This window comes from Echinops telfairi, unplaced genomic scaffold, assembly GCF_000313985.2.
Source record: "Echinops telfairi isolate 266 unplaced genomic scaffold, ASM31398v2 ScPeMD7_7469;HRSCAF=8507_1, whole genome shotgun sequence".
Taxonomy (NCBI): Eukaryota; Metazoa; Chordata; class Mammalia; order Afrosoricida; family Tenrecidae; genus Echinops; species Echinops telfairi.
The window spans coordinates 93,662,666-93,686,681 of NW_022111373.1; the positions used below are offsets into that span (position 1 = coordinate 93,662,666).

The 24,016-nt window shown below is 46.4% G+C and overlaps 1 protein-coding gene across 3 annotated transcripts in view; it reads left to right on the forward strand.

Moving 5' to 3' along the window:
* PDE4D (phosphodiesterase 4D) overlaps nt 1-24,016 on the forward strand; it is an 893,429-nt gene that overhangs the window by 643,987 nt on the left and 225,426 nt on the right. For 2 of the 3 annotated variants that reach the window (XM_004703593.3, XM_045285313.1), the window contains exons 2-3: nt 4,066-4,257; nt 17,968-18,004. In XM_004703593.3, the coding sequence (XP_004703650.1) occupies nt 4,066-4,257; nt 17,968-18,004 (229 nt within the window). Of the gene's footprint in view, nt 1-4,065; nt 4,262-17,967; nt 18,005-24,016 lie in introns of those variants that run through there. The other variant, XM_045285314.1, reaches the window with a different exon arrangement.

Here is a 24,016-nt window from a genome sequence, read left to right on the forward strand (position 1 = left end):
CCTGCTTTGTCTTCAGCATTCGTGTCAGGAAGATGAGCATCATGGAATGAAAATGAAAAACTTTTTATTGTGCTTTGCCTGCAAGTTTAAAGTATAGCCAAGGAGTTTAGGCTTTCTCCTGAAGTCAGTGGTAACCTGCAGAAGAGTTTCAAATGGGGAATGATGCCGTCAGGACTCCCTTTGAGCCATCATGACTCTTGGTATGGAGGACAACAAAGTAGAAAGATTAATTGAAAGGCTGTTGCCCAAATCCTTCGAGATGAGTCACTGGGCCAGGAGGCTCAGGACCGTTGTGGCAGGGACAGCAGTTTGCTTGGCATGCTGCAGTCCACAAAGACTGTGCTACATCCTACTTTGGTGAGTGGTGACTGGGGCCCTAAGATCTCATGAGCATGCACTATTGGTCTCTCCCCATCTGGAAGAAACAAGAGTGAAAAACAGCAAAGACACGTGGACACCATTAGGCCGATGGACCAATGCACCATGCAAACTCTGGCCTAAGATTCTGAGATGAGAACTAGATGGTGACTCACTGCCATTGCTGACTTCCCTGACAGGAATTGCTTTAAAAGTCCTGGATAAAGTGGAAGAAAATGCAGGATAAAATCAAAATAAGAAAAAAATGCCAAGTCTACTGGTCTGATAAAGACTAGTGGAATTTAGAAGAATATAACCTTAGACACCTTTCAGAAAGCACACACACACACACACACACACACACACACACACACACACACCAGCTCAACTTTCAGCCAAGCAATAGGCAGGCTGCTAAGGGGGGAAATAATAGCACAGGAGATCAGAAGGGCAGCATTTACTCAGGAATAAAGCTCAGAAGGCAGGGGGTGGGGCACAAAAATAGAAGAAATGGGAAGACTGTTTTCACCCTCCAGGGATTGCAATTAGTGTTACAACGCTACATGTGCTTTCATTTGTGGCTACAAAACAGTGTGGGTCATAATATGTAGGCCTTCAAATGCATCCACAAAAATTAGAGATAACACTGTGAAGAATGGGAATTCCGGAACACGTCATCATGCTCATGTGGAACCTGTATGTGGATCAAGAGGCAATCACTAAACTAGAACAAAGGAATACTGTGCGGCGAACATCTGGATGAAGGTCGGTGCTGTGAATCGGAATCCAGGCAGTGGCTTTCAGTTGGCTTTTGTGGTCTGTGCCACTGACGCAGCCTGGACTGCTGCGAGGGAAGAGGGCCTGAAGTACTTACTGATAAGGGTCAAAGACTACCATGTGGGTTAAACTTTAAGATACATCAAAACACCTCACCGCGGGACCTATAAGCAACATTAATGATAATCAGGGAAATCTTGACGTTGTCAAGGGTTTTATTTTACTTGGATTACATGGATACTCATGGAAGCAGTAACCAAGCTGTCAAAGGATTGGGCAAATCAGCAACCGACCTCTTTGAAATGTTCAAAAGCAAAGATGTTACCTTGAGGACTGAGGTGCGCCTGACAAGATTAACGGTATTCCCAGTCGACTCATAGACATGTAGAATATGAACATGAATAAAGAGGATTGATGTTGCTGAAGAATATCTTTTAATTGTTTTATTAGGGGCTCATACAACTCTTATCACAATCCATATATACATCAATTGTGTAAAGTGCATTTGTACATTCATTGCCCTCATCATTCTCAAAACATTTCCTCTCCACTTAAGCCCCTGGCATCAGTTCCTCATTTTTCCTCTCCCTCCCCGCTCCCACCTCCCTCATGAACCCTTGATAATTTATAAATTATTTTGTCATATCTTGCACTGTCCGACGTCTCCCTTCACCCACTTTTCTGTTGTCCGTTCCCCAGGGAAGAGGTCACATGTAGATCCTTGTAATTGGTTCCCCCTTTCCAACCCATCCTCCCTCTACCCTCCCAGTATCTCCACTCACACCACTGGTCCTGAAGAGATCATCTGCCCTGGATTCCCTGTGTTTCCAGTTCCTATCTGTACCAGTGTACATCCTCTGGTCTAGCCAGACCTGCAAGATAGAATTGGGATCATGATAGTAGGGGGAAAGAAAGCATTTAGGAACTAGAGGAAAGTTTGTATATTTCATTGCTGCTACATCACACCCTGACTGGCTCGTCTCCTCCCCAAGACCCTTCTGTAAGGGGATCTCCAGTGGCCTACAAATGGGCTATGGGGCTCCACTCTGCTCTCCCCTCATCTTTCACTATGGTAAGATTTTTTGTTCCAATGATGCCTGATACCTGATCCCTTCGACACCTCGTAATCAGTTACTGAAGAACATTGAACATCCCACAGACTCTCAGAAGAAAGGGCAAATCTATACTGGAAGTGGTGCAGTCAGAATGCTCCTCAGCAGTAAGAATAGCAAACCTTGGTCTCACTTATTGTATGCAAGTGATCAGGAGCAACCGTGGGCGGAGAAGGACACCATCCTTAGTCAAGCAGAGGGTCAGCAAAAAGAGGAAGGCCCCCAGTGAGATGGATTGACGCAGGGGCTGCAACAACGGGCGCAAACATGACAATGACCACAGAGCTGGAGCAGCCAGGTGGTGTTTGATTCGGTTGCAGAGAGGATCACTGAGTCCCAAGCAATCGAATAGCACCAGAACAGCAGAAGGGAGGGGGGCACCTAGTTATTGCTTCTTTAGCTTTTGGTTGGTTTGTTACTTGTGTTTTGTAGACAAGGGGATTGGGCACTTAATAAGCACTCGTTGAATCAAACTCAACTATTTGAGGACTTGCTATTTACCTATTTATTGTTTACCATAAAAGGAATTATGCACTTAGGAGAACAAGGGACTCAGTATGCATTGCAGGATGGGCCCGTTTTAACAAACGCTGGGCTTAGAGAGAAGTACGTCTGTGTAAAACTAGCATGGTGGGAATATCTGACCTATAACTTCAGGAATGGGACGAGAAAGTCAACATCAATCCATGGCTGATTTCTATGAGGCCAAGATCAGACATGCCTCGTCTCTCCAACCTTTTTATCAATTCTGACTCTAGCCATCTGTCCCACAGCACTTTCGACTTCTCTACTGAGTTCAAGAATTCAGTGTACTGGCCACACAACTCACAGATCACACTCATGATTATGGGGGTTCTAGAGAAATAACTCACTGGTGACAATTCCAGATCAGGAGAAACTCAGGTGCAATTCTTTGGTTAGGACAGCTCCTCAGTTATGCCCATAGGTAGGCCTCTCCTTTGGCCCCTGGGGGACCTGCTGGCTGGCCTCTGCCCTGCTCAGACAAGTATTACAAAGCTGGTTAGCTTGTTAAGCACCCAGAGGCACCCCACTGCCCCCAGTCTCACTCAGGTCTCTTGCTACAAGGGTTGAGAGCTTTACTGTAATCATTGTGCTCCTAGGGCTGGAGACCCCCTGTACCAGCTTGCACTGGACTCCTGTGTTGCCTAGGTCATTGTTCTGCCACTGCTGGCCACTGTCTTGTGCCATCCCCAGTGTTACAGCTTTCTGTCTGTTGGATCTAACAAGTTCTCAATTCAGCTATCCCAGATCCAAAGGACAGTCTCTAAGCCAGGTTTTCCTTCTTGGTAGTAGCGAGGCCCTGCCCTGGACTGTCTCCTGGAAGCTCATTTTAAGCCTAGCAAAACTGACCAAGCCCCTTGCTACATTATTTGCATGGCTCCACCCCCACAAGGCTTCCATGCAGCTTCTTGGCATTATTAGCAAGCTAGTCGGTCCCCACGGTGAATGAGAAACACTTCCTTGTCGTAGTTTGACCCAGTCATTTGGTGTGCGTTACCAGACCATGATGAGAAAAGTCATGTAAATATGGCCCATTGTACGGAAGTTTCATGTTTTCGTGTGTGTCTTGCAAATCAACGGTCTAGCAACATTAGCAGCCCAAAGCTTAGGAAGGCAAGAATGTGAATGAAGTCAGTGTGTGTTCTACTTTGGCGTGCTTCAGAATATTTGGTTTTTAGCAGCAAGAACCAGCGGTAGGTTTTCCCACAGTTGATTCCTAAATGAAGCCCCTTCCCTTGGCTAAACTATCCACACACAAGTGTTCACAGCAATGAAATCCTTTCTCCTCCTTTGACAGTTTTGATGTGGACAATGGCACATCTGCGGGACGGAGTCCCTTGGATCCCATGACCAGCCCGGGATCTGGGCTAATTCTCCAAGCAAACTTTGTCCACAGTCAGCGTCGGGAGTCCTTCCTGTATCGGTCCGACAGTGATTATGATCTCTCTCCCAAGTCCATGTCGAGGAACTCCTCCATTGCCAGTGACATGTGAGTATGAGTGGGCCCCCAAATAAAACTAGGGAAAGGGGGGGGGGTATAGAAAATTGACTCAATATATCTAAAGACTTGATGGTCTAATCAGATCAGTGACCGCTGTTGGGCCGTGTCCCCCTCCTCTACCACAGAAAAGGACGTGCAGAAAATTATACGAGCTGAAAACTAATGGTGGGTGATATCACACGAATCCCCTGTCACTCTGAATAAGAAACATTTGTATTCCAAAAAAAGCCATTCTCTGGGCAGAGTGTCGATTAAAATTTCCATGCTAATGATTATATGTAAATGATTTGTTTATGTCTCACCTGGATTTTAGCTACCCAGACACATGGACATAGTCTATGTATTTCCAAAAACATTAAACTCATTTAGGAATGTCTCTAAGATATGAGAGGGTATTGCATTTTGGAGCTCTCTCAATTGATGTAGCTATAGAGCTTAGCACTGGTTTCCCGATTGTCTTAGGAGTTGTGGTTGAATTTGATCCAGAGTAAACCATTTTGTGAATATGCATTGATAGAGGCAAGCGAAGAACATGTTAATTAGGCAGACTGAAATATCACTGAAGACATGAGTCTTAAGACATTGAAACTAATGAATCTGACAACCAGGTCTCCAGATCATATATCTCCATGAGCTCATTCTTCCAACACATTCCTCCCGTTGTTTGATTTGGGGTTTTCTGCTGCAGAGTTCATGTGTTCAGGAGGCTTCTAAATATTAGCTCAATGCCACTTCATACCTGCATTACCTTTTAATAAAGTTCACACCCCACTTTACTTCTCTGGATCAAGACAACTGTCCAATAACTAGCAGCATCTGACCTTTTCCAAAAAAATTAATGCAATTCATTGCGTCTAGCAATGATGCTACATCATGCCTAGAGTGCCGTGTTGTCCTGGTGGTCATCCATCCTCAGGAGCTCTAAACGGCGCTCTAGAAATGAAGTGCTGCTTCCACCCATTTCTGCAGCGTGTGGTTCTTGTTGGCCTCTTATTAACAGCGGGAACACGATAGTGCTGTGCATGCTCCAGTCTCCAGAGGCAAGAGCACTACATTCTAATCAGTTTGATTCAGAAGCTGAGTTTCAAAAGTCCCATTGTGTAGAGTTGCCCTCTTTTTTGAAGCACAGCAGGAAATGTAAAAGGAATATTAGATTTTGTATCTCAAATAAGCAATAATCGTATAGCGTTACAAGTCTTACATCAATTAATTGTGGGGAAAGCTTGTATTTGAACACGTCATGCTGACCTTTAGACCTCCAGGTGAAAGCATATTCCGTCTATCATTAATTATGCACAAGTCTCTTCCACCTTTCAAAAATACTTAATTGAGCCATTTGTTATGCCTGCTTTTTCGGCCATGACATTTCAGCAGCAAAGTATTCTCTTTCCCATACTCCCATCCCAGTTGTCTACATCTGAACGTACTCTATTGCCTTCAGAACCTGAAACCTAGCTTCCCTTCGCCTTAACCTCCGAAAGGCCCTTTAATTTGTTCTAGAGGAGAAAAACAACCCTACATTCTGTGAATATAATTTACAGAAACACATTTTTTTAAGTTCTATTGGGACATAGCCCACATATCATAATAATCAGTAGTTTAATTATGTCAAGAAGAGTATACAGTCATTACCACAGTTTTGGGATATCCTCTCCAATCTTGTTCTCATCTTTATTAGCTCCCTATTTCCTCCCAACCTCTCCCGCCACACCCAAACGAACCATGAATCCCGTTGCTGTCTCTATAGATCCACCCATCCTGGATCTCATATACCGAAAAGCATACAAAACTAAAGAAACAAAAAAAACTATCGATAACAAAATGAAACAGAGAAAAGCCTCAGTCGAAAAGAAAGCAGGAAACATTGAAAACTACAATAACTTTAAAATGAGTCAAAATCAAATGATAAGGTGTTAAATGCTAGCGTAACTACATATGCCATGATAAACCTTCAGTTGCACTCTGCATGATAGCAAGAGTAGTCACATCCCTGGTCTACATTCACAAAGGATTCCCCCGAGACTCCCCCGCCCCCCCCAGACTTAACCCACTTGTGTTTCCTCTTCACTCTTTGTTTTTTAAACTGATGTAACATTAAAGTGAGTCCAAAGGAAATCAAATAGGATGATACATTTTAACTTAACTCTGGCTCTACAATACTCTCTGTCTGAAAACAAAGCGCTCACACCCCTGGACTGTGGTCAGAGGAGACTCACCAGAGGTTTCACCTTGGTGGGGACCCTGCAAATGGATTTTGGGTTTCCACTGTCATCCAGAGCCGTCTGCACACCAGCTGTTCACACTTTCAGCTCTGGTACCTTTAACTCCTTCAGATTTGGATTCTGTTATTACAACCCTTGGATCACACATGCTGGTGTGCTTCTTCAATGTGAACTGAGTTGACGCCTCCCATAGATGGCTGCTTGTTTGAAGAGGAGCCTTTAAGACCCCAGGTGATAGTCTTTCTGCTAGCTGGACACCATCTAGTTTCTTCAACATACTTTGCACCTATAACTTCATTGATCTGAAGATCACTGAGAGCAAGTAGCAAGCAGGGCCATGTTCTTAACTTCTTAATATTCTTAGATTGGGGCTAGAATTAAGTGCAAGGCCAAGAGCCGTTAGTATATCTATGGTTTCCATGTGCCTCTGGTTCACCTTCGAGACCTCATTGTCATGTTGTGTTAGAGGACATTATAAATCATCTCCCTGGGCAATAAGTTATTTTTACTGATAATGTCATTAATTTATCCAACGGTAGAGAATTGAAAACCTAGTTGAAAAAAGATTAAGATATTATACAAGCATAGGCTGGCTATAAACCACAATGCATGAATTATTACCTCGTGCAGATTACACCCTCAAGTGACTACACACTCTGACATCTGGAAGCTACGGGGGTTTGTAGCTGGGCTTGGCCCAATCACATTGGTGAGCGTATTACATTCTGATGATTTTATGATTGACTGACTACATCAAGGCACAATTCGTGGAAGTTGTGTTTTGTAGTTCATCATGGAAGAGTTTACGACATTGGAAGGATTTTATTATGGAATAATTACAAGGTGGAGCACTTAGAAGAAGGAATACCTTGGAGACGTTTGTGAAACAAAGCAGTCTAAGTAGGATGAAAAGCCTAGACCAAGTGTTACTTTGTTTTCCCAAGAGTTCCATTTTGCAAATTTGTACTGGAGACAAATTGTACATAGAGACAAAGAGCAGACATTGCATTACAGAGCACCGGGAGAAATCGAAGAGCCCGGTATTTGCGCTACATAGTAGCCCTTGAGTGACAACCGGATGAAGAGTCTTCGTGAAGCGATGCGATGAAAAAAGCGCAGGGTACGGAACGAAGTAGATATCAGCCAATACAGTCGGTAGAACGGTGATAAGGAGCTTGTGGAAGAGGGGTTGCTTGGGGGAGCATCTGGTCAAAGGGAAAGTTGCTAAGTTGGGGGGAAACTTGAGCGAAGGGAAACCAGAAGGAAGAAGCTGAAAATTCAAGGAGGAAAAAACGGGAAAGATGGAAATGCAGTTGTTTTCAAAGATGAAACCATGCCTTCAAGTGAAGGGGCTATCCTTGCAAACATATTAGAGGCCCAAATGCATATTTTCAGAATAAGAACAGCTAATTTGAAGGGAAGTATAAAGGTTTAAACAGAAGGGGACAATGTTTAGAGAATCCATGTAATGAGCCCTACTTTCTGATTCAAGTGGGTGGTATCAACATCAGCAAGTAAAGGAGGCAGGGATGCGGGGACAGTCTGAAAAGATAAGAACAGTTATACAGATTTTCTAAAGGCAAAAGAGAAGTCAGTAGAAGATGACTGAACAGAGATGGAAATCATGTAGAAAGGAGGAATACTGTTGTCATTAGCTCTCTTTGGGTCAGGACCGACCCATGATGCCTCCAGGAATCACAGACAGAAAGCCTGTCGGTGGGCTCCCACGCTTCCTGGGTCAAACAGGTATGACCCACAGTGTTTTCACTGGCTGATTTTTCCGAAGTTGAGTGCCGGGACTTCCCTCTTGTTCTTGGGAGTCTGAGCACTCTCCTAAAAGCTGTCCAGCATAATAGAAACCACAAACCACCACTAACGCAGAGGAGATGACTCGGGTAAGGTGCATTAGCTAAGAATCCAGCCCAGGTGATGGTAGATGAAGAGTAATCTAGTCCATCTTTAGCAAAGATGGATCAACTCGGCTTTGATAGAGGGCAGGGACACAGTCATGGTAGATGAGTGGACTCTGTTTCATATAGTTGCATTCAAAAACAGTGTCATTTTGAGGACTAAGGGGCACCTGACCAAAGCCAGGATATGTTTTAGTCACCCTGTATGCATTTTGAAGCTGGACAATGAAGGAGGAAGACTTGTTAGGCTGTTTGATTTAGAGAAACAAAATCAATGTCAGATAGATAGATAATATATTTATAAATACATAATATCTATTTCTATTATATTTCTGTATCTACTTATATTATATTTCTATATATGCATATATATATGAAAGAACTTTATATAAAGAACTAATCTTTTACCGAAAGTCATCCCAGACCAGCGTCCACTGCTAGCCAGAGCGCCCTAAGGCTCACATCACTGGAGACTGATGTCACAGAAAGGCAAAGTGGGGTGCAGGAGGCTCACGGGACCGCAGGTGCAAAGTTGCATGAATCCAAGGCTAGTGGAAACATTCGGGGTGCTGACAGCTCACAGGGTCACACCGCACACAGAGTCCCAGCAAGCAGGAAGGTGAAGGGCAGAGAGAGGAAGCGATAGATCGTGCGTCCTCATCCCACAGAGAATGACACATTTACCCGGACCGTGATGCAAGAGGTCGGGGTGTGGGGACAGTCTGAAAAGATCAGGACTGTTATAAAAAGTTTCCAAAGAGAAGTCAGTAGAAGATGACGGAATAGCTCAGCGTTGCACATCATCGAAAAATGACAGGTTGTGCTTTCCCCTCCCCCCCCTCCCCGTGGAGCTCTAGGACTTTCTTTTGATTCCTGAAAGCATTCTTTCCATCAGGCAGATGAAGACTTTGTGGGAAGTAGGGCAAACCTTTTTTTCTGTATTCAGTCTGATATGAACCATAGATTCTGTACATAAAGGGTCTACCTATTTATGGGGGAAATGAGAAAGAGGGATAGAATCCCGTCCTGCTAGAAAAATGACAGCCTCTCCTCTCTTATAAATAGACACTGGCAAAAATAATTTCTTTTAGGAAGATTAATGCAAAGCTCGTCCCCATGAAGGAGAGATTAAAGATGTCCCAAATGTCCAACTTTTCCAAAATGCTCTATCACTCAGTTATCCTGGATACCAACCATTGCTCCTCCACTGAGCACAGTCCCTCACACCCCGGGGTTCTGCCATTTGCCTCAAGTCTCACAGAACTCACGGACTTCACAGGAAACGTGGGTCTCACCGGTTGCCGGGCTGATGTCTCAATTTCAGACATCTCAGGGTTCCCCCTCATGCCCAAGGCTGGAATCAAGACAGGTGACAGGCTGCACCTCAAGCCTGGAGACCTGGACATCAGGCAGAGGTGAGCCTGAAGTGCATCTAGAGCATCTGAAGGGGACACCAGGTCCCCAGGGCTCAGACAGGCCAGAAAGCATGTGGGGACTCACGTCAAGATGGCTAGGAAGTTCTGGGCCTGCATTCTTTCAGGGTGGTGTGAAAAGGTGAGGGGCCTTTTCTGCCTCCCCTATTGCCTTACACAGACACTCAGATACGCCTCCATCTTCCATCATGGGCTACCTATTCTGACCCCAGCCCTTCCTCCCTCCCATGGCCTCTGAAGTCATACATAAAACTCACAATCATGGGGGTCACGGGAAGTTACCATATGTTGGCATCAGCACACAGGAAAGATGCAGCCAGGGACCACGGCAGCTCCTCTCCTTAGCCACCAGCCAAGTGTACCTTTGCCTCTCAGCCTCCCAGCCACAGGGTCGCTTGACTTTGGCTTCCCTTCAGCTGGGAAGTCCCTGCTGCTCTGCCTCACAGCCTCAGTCTCCTCACCTCAGACTCTGGTGCCTCTGGTCTTCTGAGATCTGGAACGTGTTTCTCTGGGGGCTCCTCTTCCAACAGTCCTGGATTCCTCCCCCCTCACCCCCTTCTCTCTCCCTCTCTCTCTCTCTTTCTTTCTCTCTCTCTCTCTCTTCCTGACAAGAGGGCTTATCCTTATAACCAGGGGAGTGGCAACTAAATGCAACCAATCCCCTCTCACGGTGTGATACACACCCTATTTACACATCCACACCCAATCCTGCGGTGGGCATTACAGAGATGCGGAGAGATGCACCACTTTAAGAAAGGTCTCTCCACCCCAGGCGGGAGCTGGCCTCTGATGGGTGCTTGTCATCAGCGAGTGAGCACTCATTGTCTGTTCATACTCAGACTCCCAGGAAGGGGAGATCACAGAGACCACTTTGACGGAGTGTGGTCTTTGGCATCTGTAGACCTGGCCCCGAGGGAAACAGAGGGTCATGACATCAGCTCCACCCTCTCCTAAATGGGGACTCAACATATGTCCCCTTTAATCCTGTATCGTGGGCCTTATTCCCTCCAACATGGGATTAGGACCACAGGTATTGAGGCTGGGGTTCCCCACACATCATACATGAAGGGCCATCACAGGCATTTACTACTGCTGAATACCAAATAACAGCTGCACAAAGAGAACCTACGACCATGGAGCCTGGGGAGACCACCTTTCTTTTCTCAGTGTTTCCGCATCTGCACTCACATTTGATGCATTTCACGATCCTATGGAGTCACCTCGCTAGGGATCCACGCGAGTAGCTCTCCTCGTGCCTGTTAGAAGTGACCATTGGAGGATAAAGAAGGGCTAAGAAAGTGCCCTGAGAGCGGTTTTACCACAGGCTTCAGTCCCTGGATACCCAGGGGAGACTCCATTCACCTGCTTCTCCAGTAGCTGTGAACTTCTGTGTCTATTGCACATGCAGAAAGGGTGGTGAGTTAATTTCACCTTTTGGCGTTAGTGTGAAATACAAATTCAAAGATGTCCTTCAAATGGCGGAAAACATTTCACTTTGATAACTCTGAGCAATTATGTTTGCTGTAATTGTATACACGCCAAGTCTGTGTACACACATCCACAATGCACACACACACAGACACACATGGCTTAAAGCTTGACATTGAACCATTTCAGATCAGAAGCAATAACCTCAAACAATTCTGAATTGCTTTAATTCATCTTTTAAATGACTGTAATCCTTATATTCTTGCCCAAATGCTTTCTTTATATAGAGGACCAACCTTCTGTATAAAATGGGGGATTCCAGTTCCAGGTGGTGAGCCCACCCAATAGGAAAATCACAGCCACGGGCCGGGCCTGTGCAGCACCTGGTGTGGCCACAGCTGGCTTTGCTACAGGAAGGTCGTGGGCAGGGGCTCTTAGGTGAGGCACTGTTTCGGATTTACTGTAGAGCTGGCTTCAAATGAAGAAGCCAAGCAGGACTGAGGCTCCACGTCTTCCCTTGCCTGCTTCTAAAGCCATGGAAACATAGCCTAGTGCACCTTGCTGTTGTGTTTTAACAGCATGTTGACCACCAGGAGTAGATCAGAAATCAGAAGACCTCCCTGTACAAGTAATTTTAAAGGTAACATTTATGACTTCTCAGCGTCCAGACTTTAAAAGCAAAACCAACAAGCAGAACACCTCATTTGTTGTTGTTGTTGTTGTTGTTGTCATTAAGTGCCATCGAGTCAGGTCTGACCCATAGAGACCTCATGCATAATGGAACAAAACAATGCCCGGTCCTGTGCCAGCCTCATAATTGTTCCTATCCCTGAGCCCATTGTTGCAGCCACAGTGTCCATCCATCTCCTTGAGGGGCTTCCTCTTTTTTGTTGCCCCTCCACTGTACCAAGTATGATGCCCTTCTCCAGAGGCTGGTCTCACTTGATAACATGTCCAAAGTACGGAAGACAAAGTCTTGCCATCCTTGCCTCTAAGGAGCACTCTGGACTTCCTTCTTCCAGTACAGATCTGTTTGGCCTTTTAGCAGTCCATGGTGCCTTCAATATATTTTTTTCAGCACCACAATTTAAATGCATCTGAGTCTTCTTCGGACTTCCTTATTCAGTGTCCAACTTTCACGTGCACGTGAGCAATGGAGAACACCTTGGCTTGGCTCAGGTGCACCCTAGTCCTCACAGTAACATCCTTGCTCTTCAGTCCTCAAAAGAAGTCGTGTGCAATGGATTTACCTAATGTAACGCATCTCTTGATCTTGAACATCTCAGACAAATGAAAATCTATGGAAAATTATAATTTGGTTTTGTAAAATGTACTTGGTAAAATAGATGGTTGCCATCTATTTCTAGAGTATTTTATTATTTAAAACTCCAATTTAATCATTTTAATTGAATAGATTAAACCCAACTCCACTAAACCAATCCGACTCATAACAACCCTAAATCTGCATTGGCATAGACTGTCTCATCTTTCTGAGCAGCTACAGGGGTGTGAACCGCTAACCTCACAGTTAGCTGCTACTACTTAACCACTATGTTAACCGAGCAGCAACATAAAAGTTAACATTTTCATATAGTTAGCAATGAAAGCGGCCGATTTATCAAGTTAATATTTAGCTTTGTCCTATTAGTGTTTTATCACAAATAATGATCCGAGAAGAATATGAGTAATCTGTGCAATTAAATAAAAGAATAGTTATTTAAAAATATAATCAGTATGTGCATCTTAATAGATTTGTACTGAAGCCTTCTGAAAATTAGAGATGACTAAACATAGACTGCAATCATTAGCCATGTTTTAAAAAGGAAAATGACATGGATATTTCTCACAATACACTAATGTGCAATGCTGAAAGCTATGAAATCATTGTTCTAATGCTGTAAAAATTACATATTTCATGAAAACACTATGTAGCCTACTTGTGTTCAGATACATCAAATTGGAAAAATCTTATAAATTGTTATCCTCAGTGGTTCCTGAAATTATTCTGTCATTTTCAATATTTCTACTATTGGCATCTATTTTGTATTCAGAAAAAAATGGATACGACTTTTCAAAAACAAGTGGCTTGTCTATGTTATGTATGCACTCATCCATCTGTTGATGGTGTGTACACCACTCTTGGGAGCGAGGGCGTGGACCATCGTACAGAGGCATGGCCCTGCCTGTGCTTAAATCCCATACGTTAGCACCAGGAAGCATTTTCACTTACATTAAAAAATGTGAATGGCTGGCAAAATTCCTTTGTGTGAAAAACCATATTAAAACTATAACAACAAACAACAATACCTACGATCATAGTGCCTCAACCTAAAAATTAAAAAATAAATAAATAAAAACGAGAATGCGCTCCTCTCTGTGTAACTCTGAACCAACAGCACGAAAGCCATTGTCATCAAGTCGAACTGCCCCTGTGCATTCCCAGGCTGTACGTCTTCAGGGAACAGAAATTCTCATCTTTCCCCAGCAGGGCGAGGAGTGGGTTCAAACTGCTGACCTTTCAGTTAGCAACCCAGCAAGTTGCACACTACCGCCCAATGGGCTCCTCTGGGACTGTAACAGTGAGTTATTCCTGACAGAACGGAGGTAGCAAGGAAGTGCCAAATCACAGAGAGGTAGAAGGGGGATGTCAGGAAGCATCAGGAGAAGGTGTTCTTGACACTCTTTAAGACGTTCTTCCCTTGAAAAAAGAAAACCAGGCAAGCTCAGTACTGTGCTATTGAGCATGGAGTCTGATGCCTCCAGGAGAGCTGCCGGCTCTGTACTCAGCACCCCCTGCTTCCTGGCAGAGAGGAGAAGCGGGTACCCAGGGGAGGGGCAGAGCAGGGTAGTGTCGAGGAGACCGGTTTTGCCCGCTGGTGACCAAGCAGGCCAAGCGGTAGTCAGTGCTTCCTGCCGTTTTCTCCATCCTTTCTGTTGACAGTAAGTTAGGTCCTCTTCATTCCCGCGGTCTCCCGCACCGATTTCCCAGCTCCCTGTTTGCCCTGTCAAAGCGTCCACCCCTCTAGAGGCCCTTTCAGACTCGCCAAGGTCCTTTCTCAGTTTGTTGTGATTTTGCAGTTACTTGGCTTCATAGAAAAGCAGGATTCCTCTTAAAATAAAACTACATACTATTGCAAAAAGCCATAGGTTCCCACATTTATTTCCCTTTTCAGGAAAAAAAAAATTGCTCAGTGCCCCTCTGACCATTAAAAATGTTTGTACTATAGCTCCTACTCCAGCATAAAGTGTAGGCATCTGCTTTTAAAGCCCCTCTGGATCATTCCAGTGGTATCTAAAGCACTGTGTTGAATGCATAGCTGCTCATCAGAAGGTTGGTGGTTTGAACCCACTCTGATGCTGGGGACAGACCTGTTGACCTGTTTCCATGAAGATTTCTGTCAAAGAGATGACAGTGCCATTCAGCTCTGTCACATGGGGTTGTTATGAGTCAAATTCAATGTACCCTAACAGCAGCAGCAGCTGAACCTAACAGTTCACGCTCAACCCTCAGGATCCAACTCATGATCATGGCCCCTGACAGGCCCTTCCTCATGCAAATAGGCACAACGATGACCAGCTTATATGTGGGGGCTTCAAAGGGCTCGTGGAAAATAGAAATGGAAAGGTAATGATTTTTCGACGGGTCCTCCCCTCATGTCTTTATAACTCCAACAAGTCTTACTATATTGAACTTCTCGTGCCTCCGTCCGTCTCCCCTGCTTGGTCAGTAAGGAGGGAGGGGTCGTGACATGTCAGAGCTCCGCACCGTGCCCGGCTCAGAGGAGACTGTCCACATTCTGCACTGGAACTGAATGCCAGCTGGGTTAGGCTGTGTTGTCTAGGGAAGCAAACCAGTGACCCTCGTCTACGTACAGGAAAGAGCTTTCTACCAAGAAGCATCTTTACATCAAGAAGTCACCCCAACCCAGTCCAATTCAAGTCCCTAGGCCCAATGCTGGCTGTGTGTGTGTGTGTGTGTGTGTGTGTGTGTGTGTGTGTGGTAGGGTCGCGGGGGTGGGTGTGGGGGCGGTTTCAGATTCCATGTAGCTGCAGGCCAACGACACCAAAATGGGAAGTAGGGAGGTCACAAGTCAGTGAGTACAGAGTCTCCTGGATCGAGAAGCTGGTGGAAGCATGGCGGGGCGATGACAACTTTTAGGGTTGGGTGGCCCACATGTGGCCACTGCAGGCGGCAGACACAGAGTCCCGGTGGAAGTCCAAGCTAGGAGGAAGGTGATTTGGAAGAGAGAAATCATCTCTGTTCCTTCCTGCTCGTCTACTGCAGGCCACACCTCCGAGGAAGTCTCACCAAGCGACCACTTGATGGACAGGTTTGCCTCCTCCCCAAGCACGCAGTGACGCACCAGGTCAGCCCGGTGAGCTGTCAGTCAGAACAAGTATAGAACTTGAATCCAGCTCCCACATTTAACCCTTGACCCATGCTACTGTGCAGCCAGCAAATTCTTCGTGATAGGTGGAAGGTTCTGCCAAAGAAGTCTCAGAAATTATTTGAACAGGTGTGCCTCCAAAGTGTGACAGGCAAGGGCCAGGTAAAGAATGTTCCTAAGACGGAAACATGGGTGCACACCGGCTCATGGTGTCTGTTGTCAAGTGTATTGCACGAACCCGAAACCATGATCCAGATCATCCAAGCTCTTGAAAAACATGGTTTTGTAAGTTCTGAAGGTTTCTATCAGGGTATTTTACAGGAAAGCACTTAGAGATGTCTCAAAGGCATCTTCATCCCCGAAGAGACAGGATCTTTTGGCCTCTGTCTCCTCCCTGGGTCCATTCACAGTCCACAGACTCATGCCTGAGATGACAAGTGATCACGCTCACATGATCTAGGAGAGAGTCATTGGGGGCTTGGCCTCAGAAGATCCCCCTTTTGGGTGACAGCCTGGCACCACTTGTTGTCCTTTAGACCTTGCTGCCCCTCTGAGCCTTGGGTGTTGCCTCTGTCCAGTGACTAGAAGACATTAGCTAGACTTTTTGGAGTGTAGGATGCGAGGAACAGCCAGGTGAGTGTGGAAGCAGCGGCTATAATAGAACACCTTCAGCTTCCCCTCTTCCATGCTGCTGTTTGCAAGATGCCTGTGTGATTTGCAGATGGCCTGAACCACTCACGACCCACCTCCAAAACGGTCCTTCTGGACCCGAGAGAGTGCAGGAGAGTGTGTGTTTGGGGCCTTGAGTTAGTTAATTGTGCCAGCCTGGCCAATAATCACATGTGGTGCTGGTTGAAAGGCGGAGGGATAAATGGGTGGTGAAGCCTCGCCTTTCTAGTTCTCGGGTCTCTTGCTTTGTGATGGTCGCACCAGGATGCAGCTGCCTTAGCAGCTTCCTGCTTCAGCTTGCAAGATTGACTTCCTACAAGACATCCCCAAGGAGAAGCCGCATGGACCTATCCCGATGGAGCCCTGGGTGCTGGAGCAGCCTTATGGAGACCCCTGCTAGTGCTGAGATGCTTATTCATTTACTGACTCAGCTTTCCTCCTGCAGTCAGCATCATTGCCTCTGTTTTGTGAGGTGAAGGACTTTGTGGACTGGTGTTGGGTATGGGTTAATGTTGGACTTGTGGGCTTGGGCAGCATTGGGTTGGGATGTTTTCGTGATGCACATATTCTTTGCATAAAACTCTCTCTGATACATGAGTTGCTGTGGATTTGTTTCTCCAAAGTACCCTGACTAATACAGGCCTTTAAAACATTCTGGGTTTTTTGTACAGTCTTTTTCTTTTCAAGAACTCTGTGCGACGTGAGCCTGGATGAAACACCCGGGTTGACGGTTGGTGGGGATCCATTTCCTCACATTTCCGTGCTCTTTGTACTACAGCCCCGTTCCTGAGCGCCGGGTGAGGTCGCTCGGGGCCTTCTGAGCTGGTTCACGAGCGAGCTAACGGCTCAGTGGCAGGCTACGTGGGGTCATGTCCTGAAGCCCTCTGTGTAGAATACGTTCTTCACCTCCGTCGAGAGAGTGTTGAGCAGCCTCAAGCAATAGCCCGGGAAGCTTTGGGAACCCTGCTCTTGAGTTTCTCATGCTAAGAAACCCCATGACAGAACTCCAGGCCCTGAGAGTCCCACTGTCCTCCGAGGGGACGGCTCCTCCCCTCTCCTTGCCTGGCCCTGGCCTTCAGAGGCACGTCACGTAGACACCTGGCTCCTGCATCCCCAAGCGTGGTGTGGCTGAGGTTGCTTCAGCAACAGGACACACGAGGAAACATTCCCCCGTAATGACATGAGTCCGAGGAAAGTTCCGCTGGGTTTTTCTTGGTGCATGATGCAGTCCCATGCCATCTACAGGTCCTAGGCTGTCCCAAACCTGCACACTGGATGCGGGTCCCCTGCAAACGTTCACTGTTCATGACCTCTCCACAGCACTCCTCGCTTACTCCAACAGCAAGCGGCCAGAAGCAGCCCACAGGCCGCACACCGAGAGCTCCGTGGCTGCTCGCCTCTGAGCCTCTGCATGGAATAGGCAACTGTGACCTTGACTGGGTGTCAAGCACGACTGGCACCGGGTCCTGGCCAGTGGTTAACGTCTGACTCCCTGAAGACATCCTTTGCGTTCAGTCGCTGAAGAAAACGGATGGAACTGCTGGCATATTCTCTGGGAATGGATGAAAGGGCGCTGACCCTTGAGCGTGGATCAAAGGTGGTGGTAGTTTGGGGTCGCTTCTAACCCGCGATTTGGTTTCTTTTTCAGACACGGAGATGACTTGATCGTGACTCCTTTTGCTCAGGTAAGCCCCGCGTGGTGAGCGAGCAGCTTCCCCTCGGGTGTGCACTTTTCATGTGGGAGATTCGTTTCTGTTTCCCGGTTTTATGGAGAACGGAAAACAAGTGCAGACACAAATGGGAGGGTTCGTTCTGAGGATGCTGAGGGAAAGCCCAGGGCACATGCACTTGCGCTTACAGGTTTGTTTATGTGGATCCAAGAGCACTTCAGCTAACAAACCATGTAAGTGATACACTTAAGGGGGTGGGGAGGCAGGGCTAAATTTCCTTACCTGACATGAGCAGGAGACGCAGAAGTTAGATTACTCCTAATATACTCATTTGGTGTGTGAAACCCAATAGCCCAAACTGCCCAAGGTAGTATTTACCACCTCTTGCGAATGTCTGCGTGCACAGACACGACTGTGGAATCGTCTGTTTGTTCCTTGTAGGTACATAAATCATGAAAATAGTGTCAGGACACGGCAGGTGTCCTTAGAAGGTGATAAGATGATCTAAAGCATTGTGGCATACAGCAGTGGCTATGTAAGAATGTTGGTGACCGGACTGGATGGTCCTGGTGCAGGTCAGTGCTTCTCAAGCCTGGCCATGCATTCAAAGCCCTATGAGAGCTCCGAGCCCAATGCCCAGGCTGCACCTCAAAGCCAGTCAATCTAAAGGTCCAGAGGGGCAGTGTGGGTAGCCCTCCCTACCATTTCAATGTGCAACTACGATTCGGAGCTGCTGGGACCGCCTTCCTGGGGCTGGAGGGGCTGGGGAGAACGGGGTGTAGACTAAAAGTGATTGAACGTGGCAGCAGGTGGGTTTCAAACCCAACCTGACTGACATCACATGTGACAGCAGGTGGGCAGGTGATCTCGAAAGGTTCCGAAGATGCGAAGCAGAAGGTCGTAACTAGCTGGATGTCTCAGACAACTCGAGTGGCTTGTCTGGACCCTTTTGTTCATGTAGGCGATGCAGGGGTGGGGCTGGAGGAGAGCCAGTTAAGGGGCAGTCTGCATGAGTTCAACTCCCTTAGCTCCCCTCCTAAACTGCCTGGTCTCGGACAAAGGACCAAATCTTTCTCAGCTCCAGCTTCCTCTTCTGCTAAATAATAAACCAGCCAGAACACCCACCTTGTAAGGTTATCAAGCAATTGAAATCATACAGGGCATATAAAATGTATGGGTTTTAGAAAATAAAGTACTTAATGCTTCTTTCGTGGTTACTACCAGAAAAGCTTCCAGGCTTCTTCTGTTTCTAAACTGCCATAAGAGGGATTGTTCCAAGTCTGTGAACAGTTGTGGTGTTTGTATGATAGTATGTAGACACACATACACATACCTATAGATTTTTCAAATATCCTGATTTTTCATGCTATTACTAGAATTCAAGCCATAAACAGTCATGTGAATGGTATCAATTTGCTCATTATCATTGGTGTATAAACATGGGACACCAGGCCTTCCAGACGGTTTCTGTCTTACCTGCTTAAGGTTTGCTGGCATTATGGATTGTTTCCCAAACATATATGTCTCTGTCCAAAATCTCCCACTCTTAGGATTTCATCAAATCATGCAAATCACCCCAAATCAAAGTCGCTGCCATTGTGTCCATGCCAACTCATGGCGACCCTGTAGGACAGGGCACACCTGCCCCAGTGGGTTCCCAAGACTGTAACTCGTTACAAGAGTAGCAAGCCTTGTCTTCCTCCTGTGGTTTCAAACTTCTGACCTTGCAGTTAGTCACCCAACAATTAACTGCTACACTGTCAGGGCAGGATCTTATAAAATGTCATATTTTTAACTATTCTGAACTCTGAATGTTGCTAGAAGAGGGAAGGGTTGTGTGAACAGACAAAACCAGACAAAATACTACTCATAAGCTAAACCCATGGCCATTGAATAAATCCTGACTCACAGTGGCCCTACAGGACAGATGGGGAAAGCTGCACAGGGTTTGTGAGACTGGAGCAGAGAGCCCTATCATTCTCCCGCAGAGAAATCTACTGGTGGGTTCGAACCTCCCACCCATAGTTAGCAGTCCGTTCAATCCTTAGCCCACGGTGCCAACAGTGTCTTACTATCAGTAATAACCATCGCCAAATATTTAAGGCATCCTCATAATATGTTTAACCATGTAGCTAGTCTTGCTCCTCATTCAAATCTCTAGATGTGGTTGTAAGGAAAGATATCTCTAAAGAGGTAGCAAAAGACAAAAAGTATGTTCCGTGTATGAGACCACGGTTACTTGCTTTAAAGCCCCTGCTGCTGCTGCACAGATCTGGACTGACAGTGGTGTCTGGAGCTGGAGGAGCCCAACTGTGGGGGGAGCTAAGGCCGTAGACCTTGACCAAGGCCGACCCGAGGAGAGGAGGAAACTGTCGGCTTTATCGTAATGCCAACCCTCTGAGATGTTGCTGTCGCGGGAACACGAAGGAGTGGTGAGAGTCTTGAGCAGAGTTGCCATTGAGATTCGAAAGGAGACGCTTGATGCTGGACGTCCGTCCCTCACAGAAACGACCTGACCACAGGGCCAAGCGTTCTCCCCGGTTCCCAGCCGGCTTTGGAGTTTAGAATTCCACATTACGTCCACGCGATGAAGGGAAAATACATTCTACTTTCCGTTGTTTGCAGAACATGTTTAGAAATATGCCAATGTCAGGAAAAAGAAAAACGTTTCAAGCCCCACAATAGCCACTATTCCTTTTATCTTTGAATTCCTTTAGAGCAGTGGTTCTCCACCTATGAATCTTAACCCCTTTGGGGGTCGAACGACCCTTTCACAGGGGTCACCTAATTCATAACAGTAGCAACATTGCAGTGATGAAGTAGCAACGAAAATAATTTGGTGGTTGGGGGTCAGCACACGTGGGGAACTGTAGGAAAGGGTCGTGCGGCAGGAGGAAGGTTGAGAACCACCGCTCTAGAGGGTGGTTGGGTTTGTTTTTCCTCTGAGTATTTTCTTTGGTGTGGTCACAGCGTGAGCGTTCACAGCACTTCTTCCAAGTGCATCTACTCTTCTGCCTCTTTCTGAGAGCCCATGTCCTCATGCCTATGCACAGCTCCAGAGCCCTGGAGGCATCGTGGGTACCAGTTGGCTCCTAACCACAAGGTCAGCAGTTCGAAGCCACCTCTTTCTCTCCTTGGGAGAAAGACAGGGCTTTCTACTCCTGTAAAGACTCACAGTCTCTGAAACTCACAGGGGCAGTTGTACCCTCCCGGACGCTGGAGGATTGCTCTCAGTTGGCATTGATTGCTGGCAGCGACTTCTTCAAGGTGCATCCCCAAAATATAACAGGATCCGTTCTTTCCCAACCATAAAGTCTAAAATGGTCTTCTCATTGATAACACACACGCAGAGACGCCCACCTTTGCTTGTCAGGGCTGCAGACTAAAACGCCTTTGGGGGATACAGTCTCTCTCCAGAGTTCATGTCCAAAACACTCTGAGTTAGAAATGCCTGTGAGTGTTTAGTTTGAACTCTTTATAGCTTTTTTGTTGACCTTCTTCAGAATTTGAAAACCCCCTAACGTGCAGAGAAAGAAAAAAGGGACAGCTTGAAATATTGAATTTGTTTTGAGAGATCCTCCCAGCGCTTGTGCCGCAATCTTTTAGTGTCTGCAGGCCCTTGGGCGTGGAGGCTGGGTGCTGAGAGGAATCCCAGTGCCACGCCGCCAAATGTCACTTGGCAACTGGCATTTCCTCCCTCAATGAGGCCCAGGTTCATAGGGGCCCAGGGGTGCACCTCTCTTCTTTGTAATCTCCTTAAAAACGTCTGAGTCCATGACCCATGTGCACCTGGAAGCACCCTGAGAAGACCCTCAGTAAACTAGATTCCTCACCGGCTGCTTTTACATGCCCTTCGAGTCGGTTCCGACCCACAGCGACCCTCTGCACCGCACACCCGACCCTCCTGACCCTGCAGGAGACAGTTGTTCTTCTAGTCAACTCTGTTCTCGCCGCCCCTGTGTCCAGCCTCGCGTAAAAACACGTTATGGGAAAAGAAGTGAGGCCCTTGAATAAAGAAAAGGCCGGCGGCACCAGGGCAGTACCCCTCACTCCTGAAGAGAGCCGGCAGCCGCAGGCGGAGGAGATCAGCACGCTGCGAAAAGGGGCCTAGAAACAACGGAGGCTTTTTCCTCTTGCCACGTTTCATTTAAAAAAACAACAAAAAACTCCAAACTCTGCCACCAAGTGGATGCTGAGGACTGGGAGACTGTGGCTTCTGAGACGGTCACTCTAAAACAAAATGCTAAGCCTTTTAATAATTTTGAAATGAAAATGATTATAATCATCCCAGCCAAAAATAACTTCCCCACCAATTAACCACGATGTAGAGTCCCTGTAGAAAGCCCCTTCCTTCTTCCGCCCCGAGGCTGGTGATTTCAGGGGAGGTGTAAGGGCGAAAATCAAACAGAGCAAAACACGCCCCGTCAACAACCTCCACATAATTTAGGGATATTGATTGCAGTTTCCAGATGTGTTTTCTCTGTCCTTCCCAAAGACTCTGCTGCCATCAGCATAAACCCCACGTGCCCTTGTGTGTTGTGATGACCGTGGGGTCCCCGCAGGCTCAGGGAAGCCCGCTATGGCCCGGAAGAACTGCCCACAGGGCCTGCTGGGCTGTCATTTTTATGGAAGCAGAATGCTGTCTTCCTTCCCCAGAGCCACTCGGGCAGCGACTTTTAACAAGAAGATCTTTTCTATGTTTTCCAAAAATATATATGCCCTCAACATCTGTGTTAAAATACCATTAATATATCAGAGTAAGTCGAAAAGTGTTTCCACTCGGGTCCCAGATCACACATGCATGGATTTACTCAAAATAGCACGTGTCGACAGGGTCTGTGATCAGTGGATGGCTGCAGACAAGTCCTCTGTGTAATTCCCTTTTCTTAGTCTCTGGGGTTTCGATCCACATGATCTGCTGCTCAAAATCACCACGCGCTCCACCGGAGAGAGATACAGCTTTCTGCTCCGGTCAAGAGTTCCAGTCCTGGACACCACAGGAGCAGTTCTCCCCTGCCCTAGAATACTGCCAGGAGTCAGAGCAGACACGCTGCCCCTGAGAGTTTTGTCTTGTTAGGTGGCTGACCTTCGCCAAAAAAAGGAAGTACCAGTGGCTTCGTGGGCAGATATGCTGAATCAGTTAAATGTAAGGCTGGGAGGTCACCTCAAGAGGCTGTGGTGACTGATTTAAAGGATTCCAAAGACGTCATCTTGGTAGATTTTGTCAAAGGACACAGGATGATCTGGGCTTATGATGAAACCATTTAAACAAATAGAAAATTGGATTGATGAGGAAAGACCTGGCATTTTTCACCTAGACATTGTTTTCCATCATAAGCGTGCACCTGCCCCTTCTTCAAGACTAGCAAGGCTGTCCTCCAAGGATTGCACTGGGTAACCTTTCCCCATCCACCAACAGCCCTGAAGCTACCTGTTCAGGACTACTCCTCCTCCTCATCCTTCCCCTTCTTCTTCTCCTTCAGATAAGTTTTATTGCACCCACGCATTGCAGACAGGTGTAAGGACTCATCTGGCCTATAGCTGGACACTTCTTAGATCTCACTCATTGGTTCAAACTTCTTTTTATTCTCAAAACGCAAGGAACATTTAAAGGGAACGTGATTTGAGTTTCTCAAGGATACCGGAGCCATTCTTTGGGCCTGGTGTAAAAGGGAAAATCATGGGGAGTTTTCATAGCCTTTTGCCTCCCCTTGCCAATTTCACTTACTGTTGCTTCTCTGAAATAACAAAAAGTGTGATTTTTGCCCTTGTGATTGAAAGGGAGACTTTTTGTCCTTTATAAATTCTTCCTTATGTGAAGATACCATTTATTAAACAACAGGCTAGACTGGAAAACACAAGCTTTTCTTTGTTGGTATATTTAATTTGTTCTTTGTCAGTGGCTTGATGTTGTTGCTGTTTTGTTGTACATTGTTGCTTGATTTTGCTATGTCTTGTTTTTGTGCATGTTGTTGTCTCCGCAGGCCTGTCTGGATAGGACAGGCTGGATGAACAATCTGGAGGAGA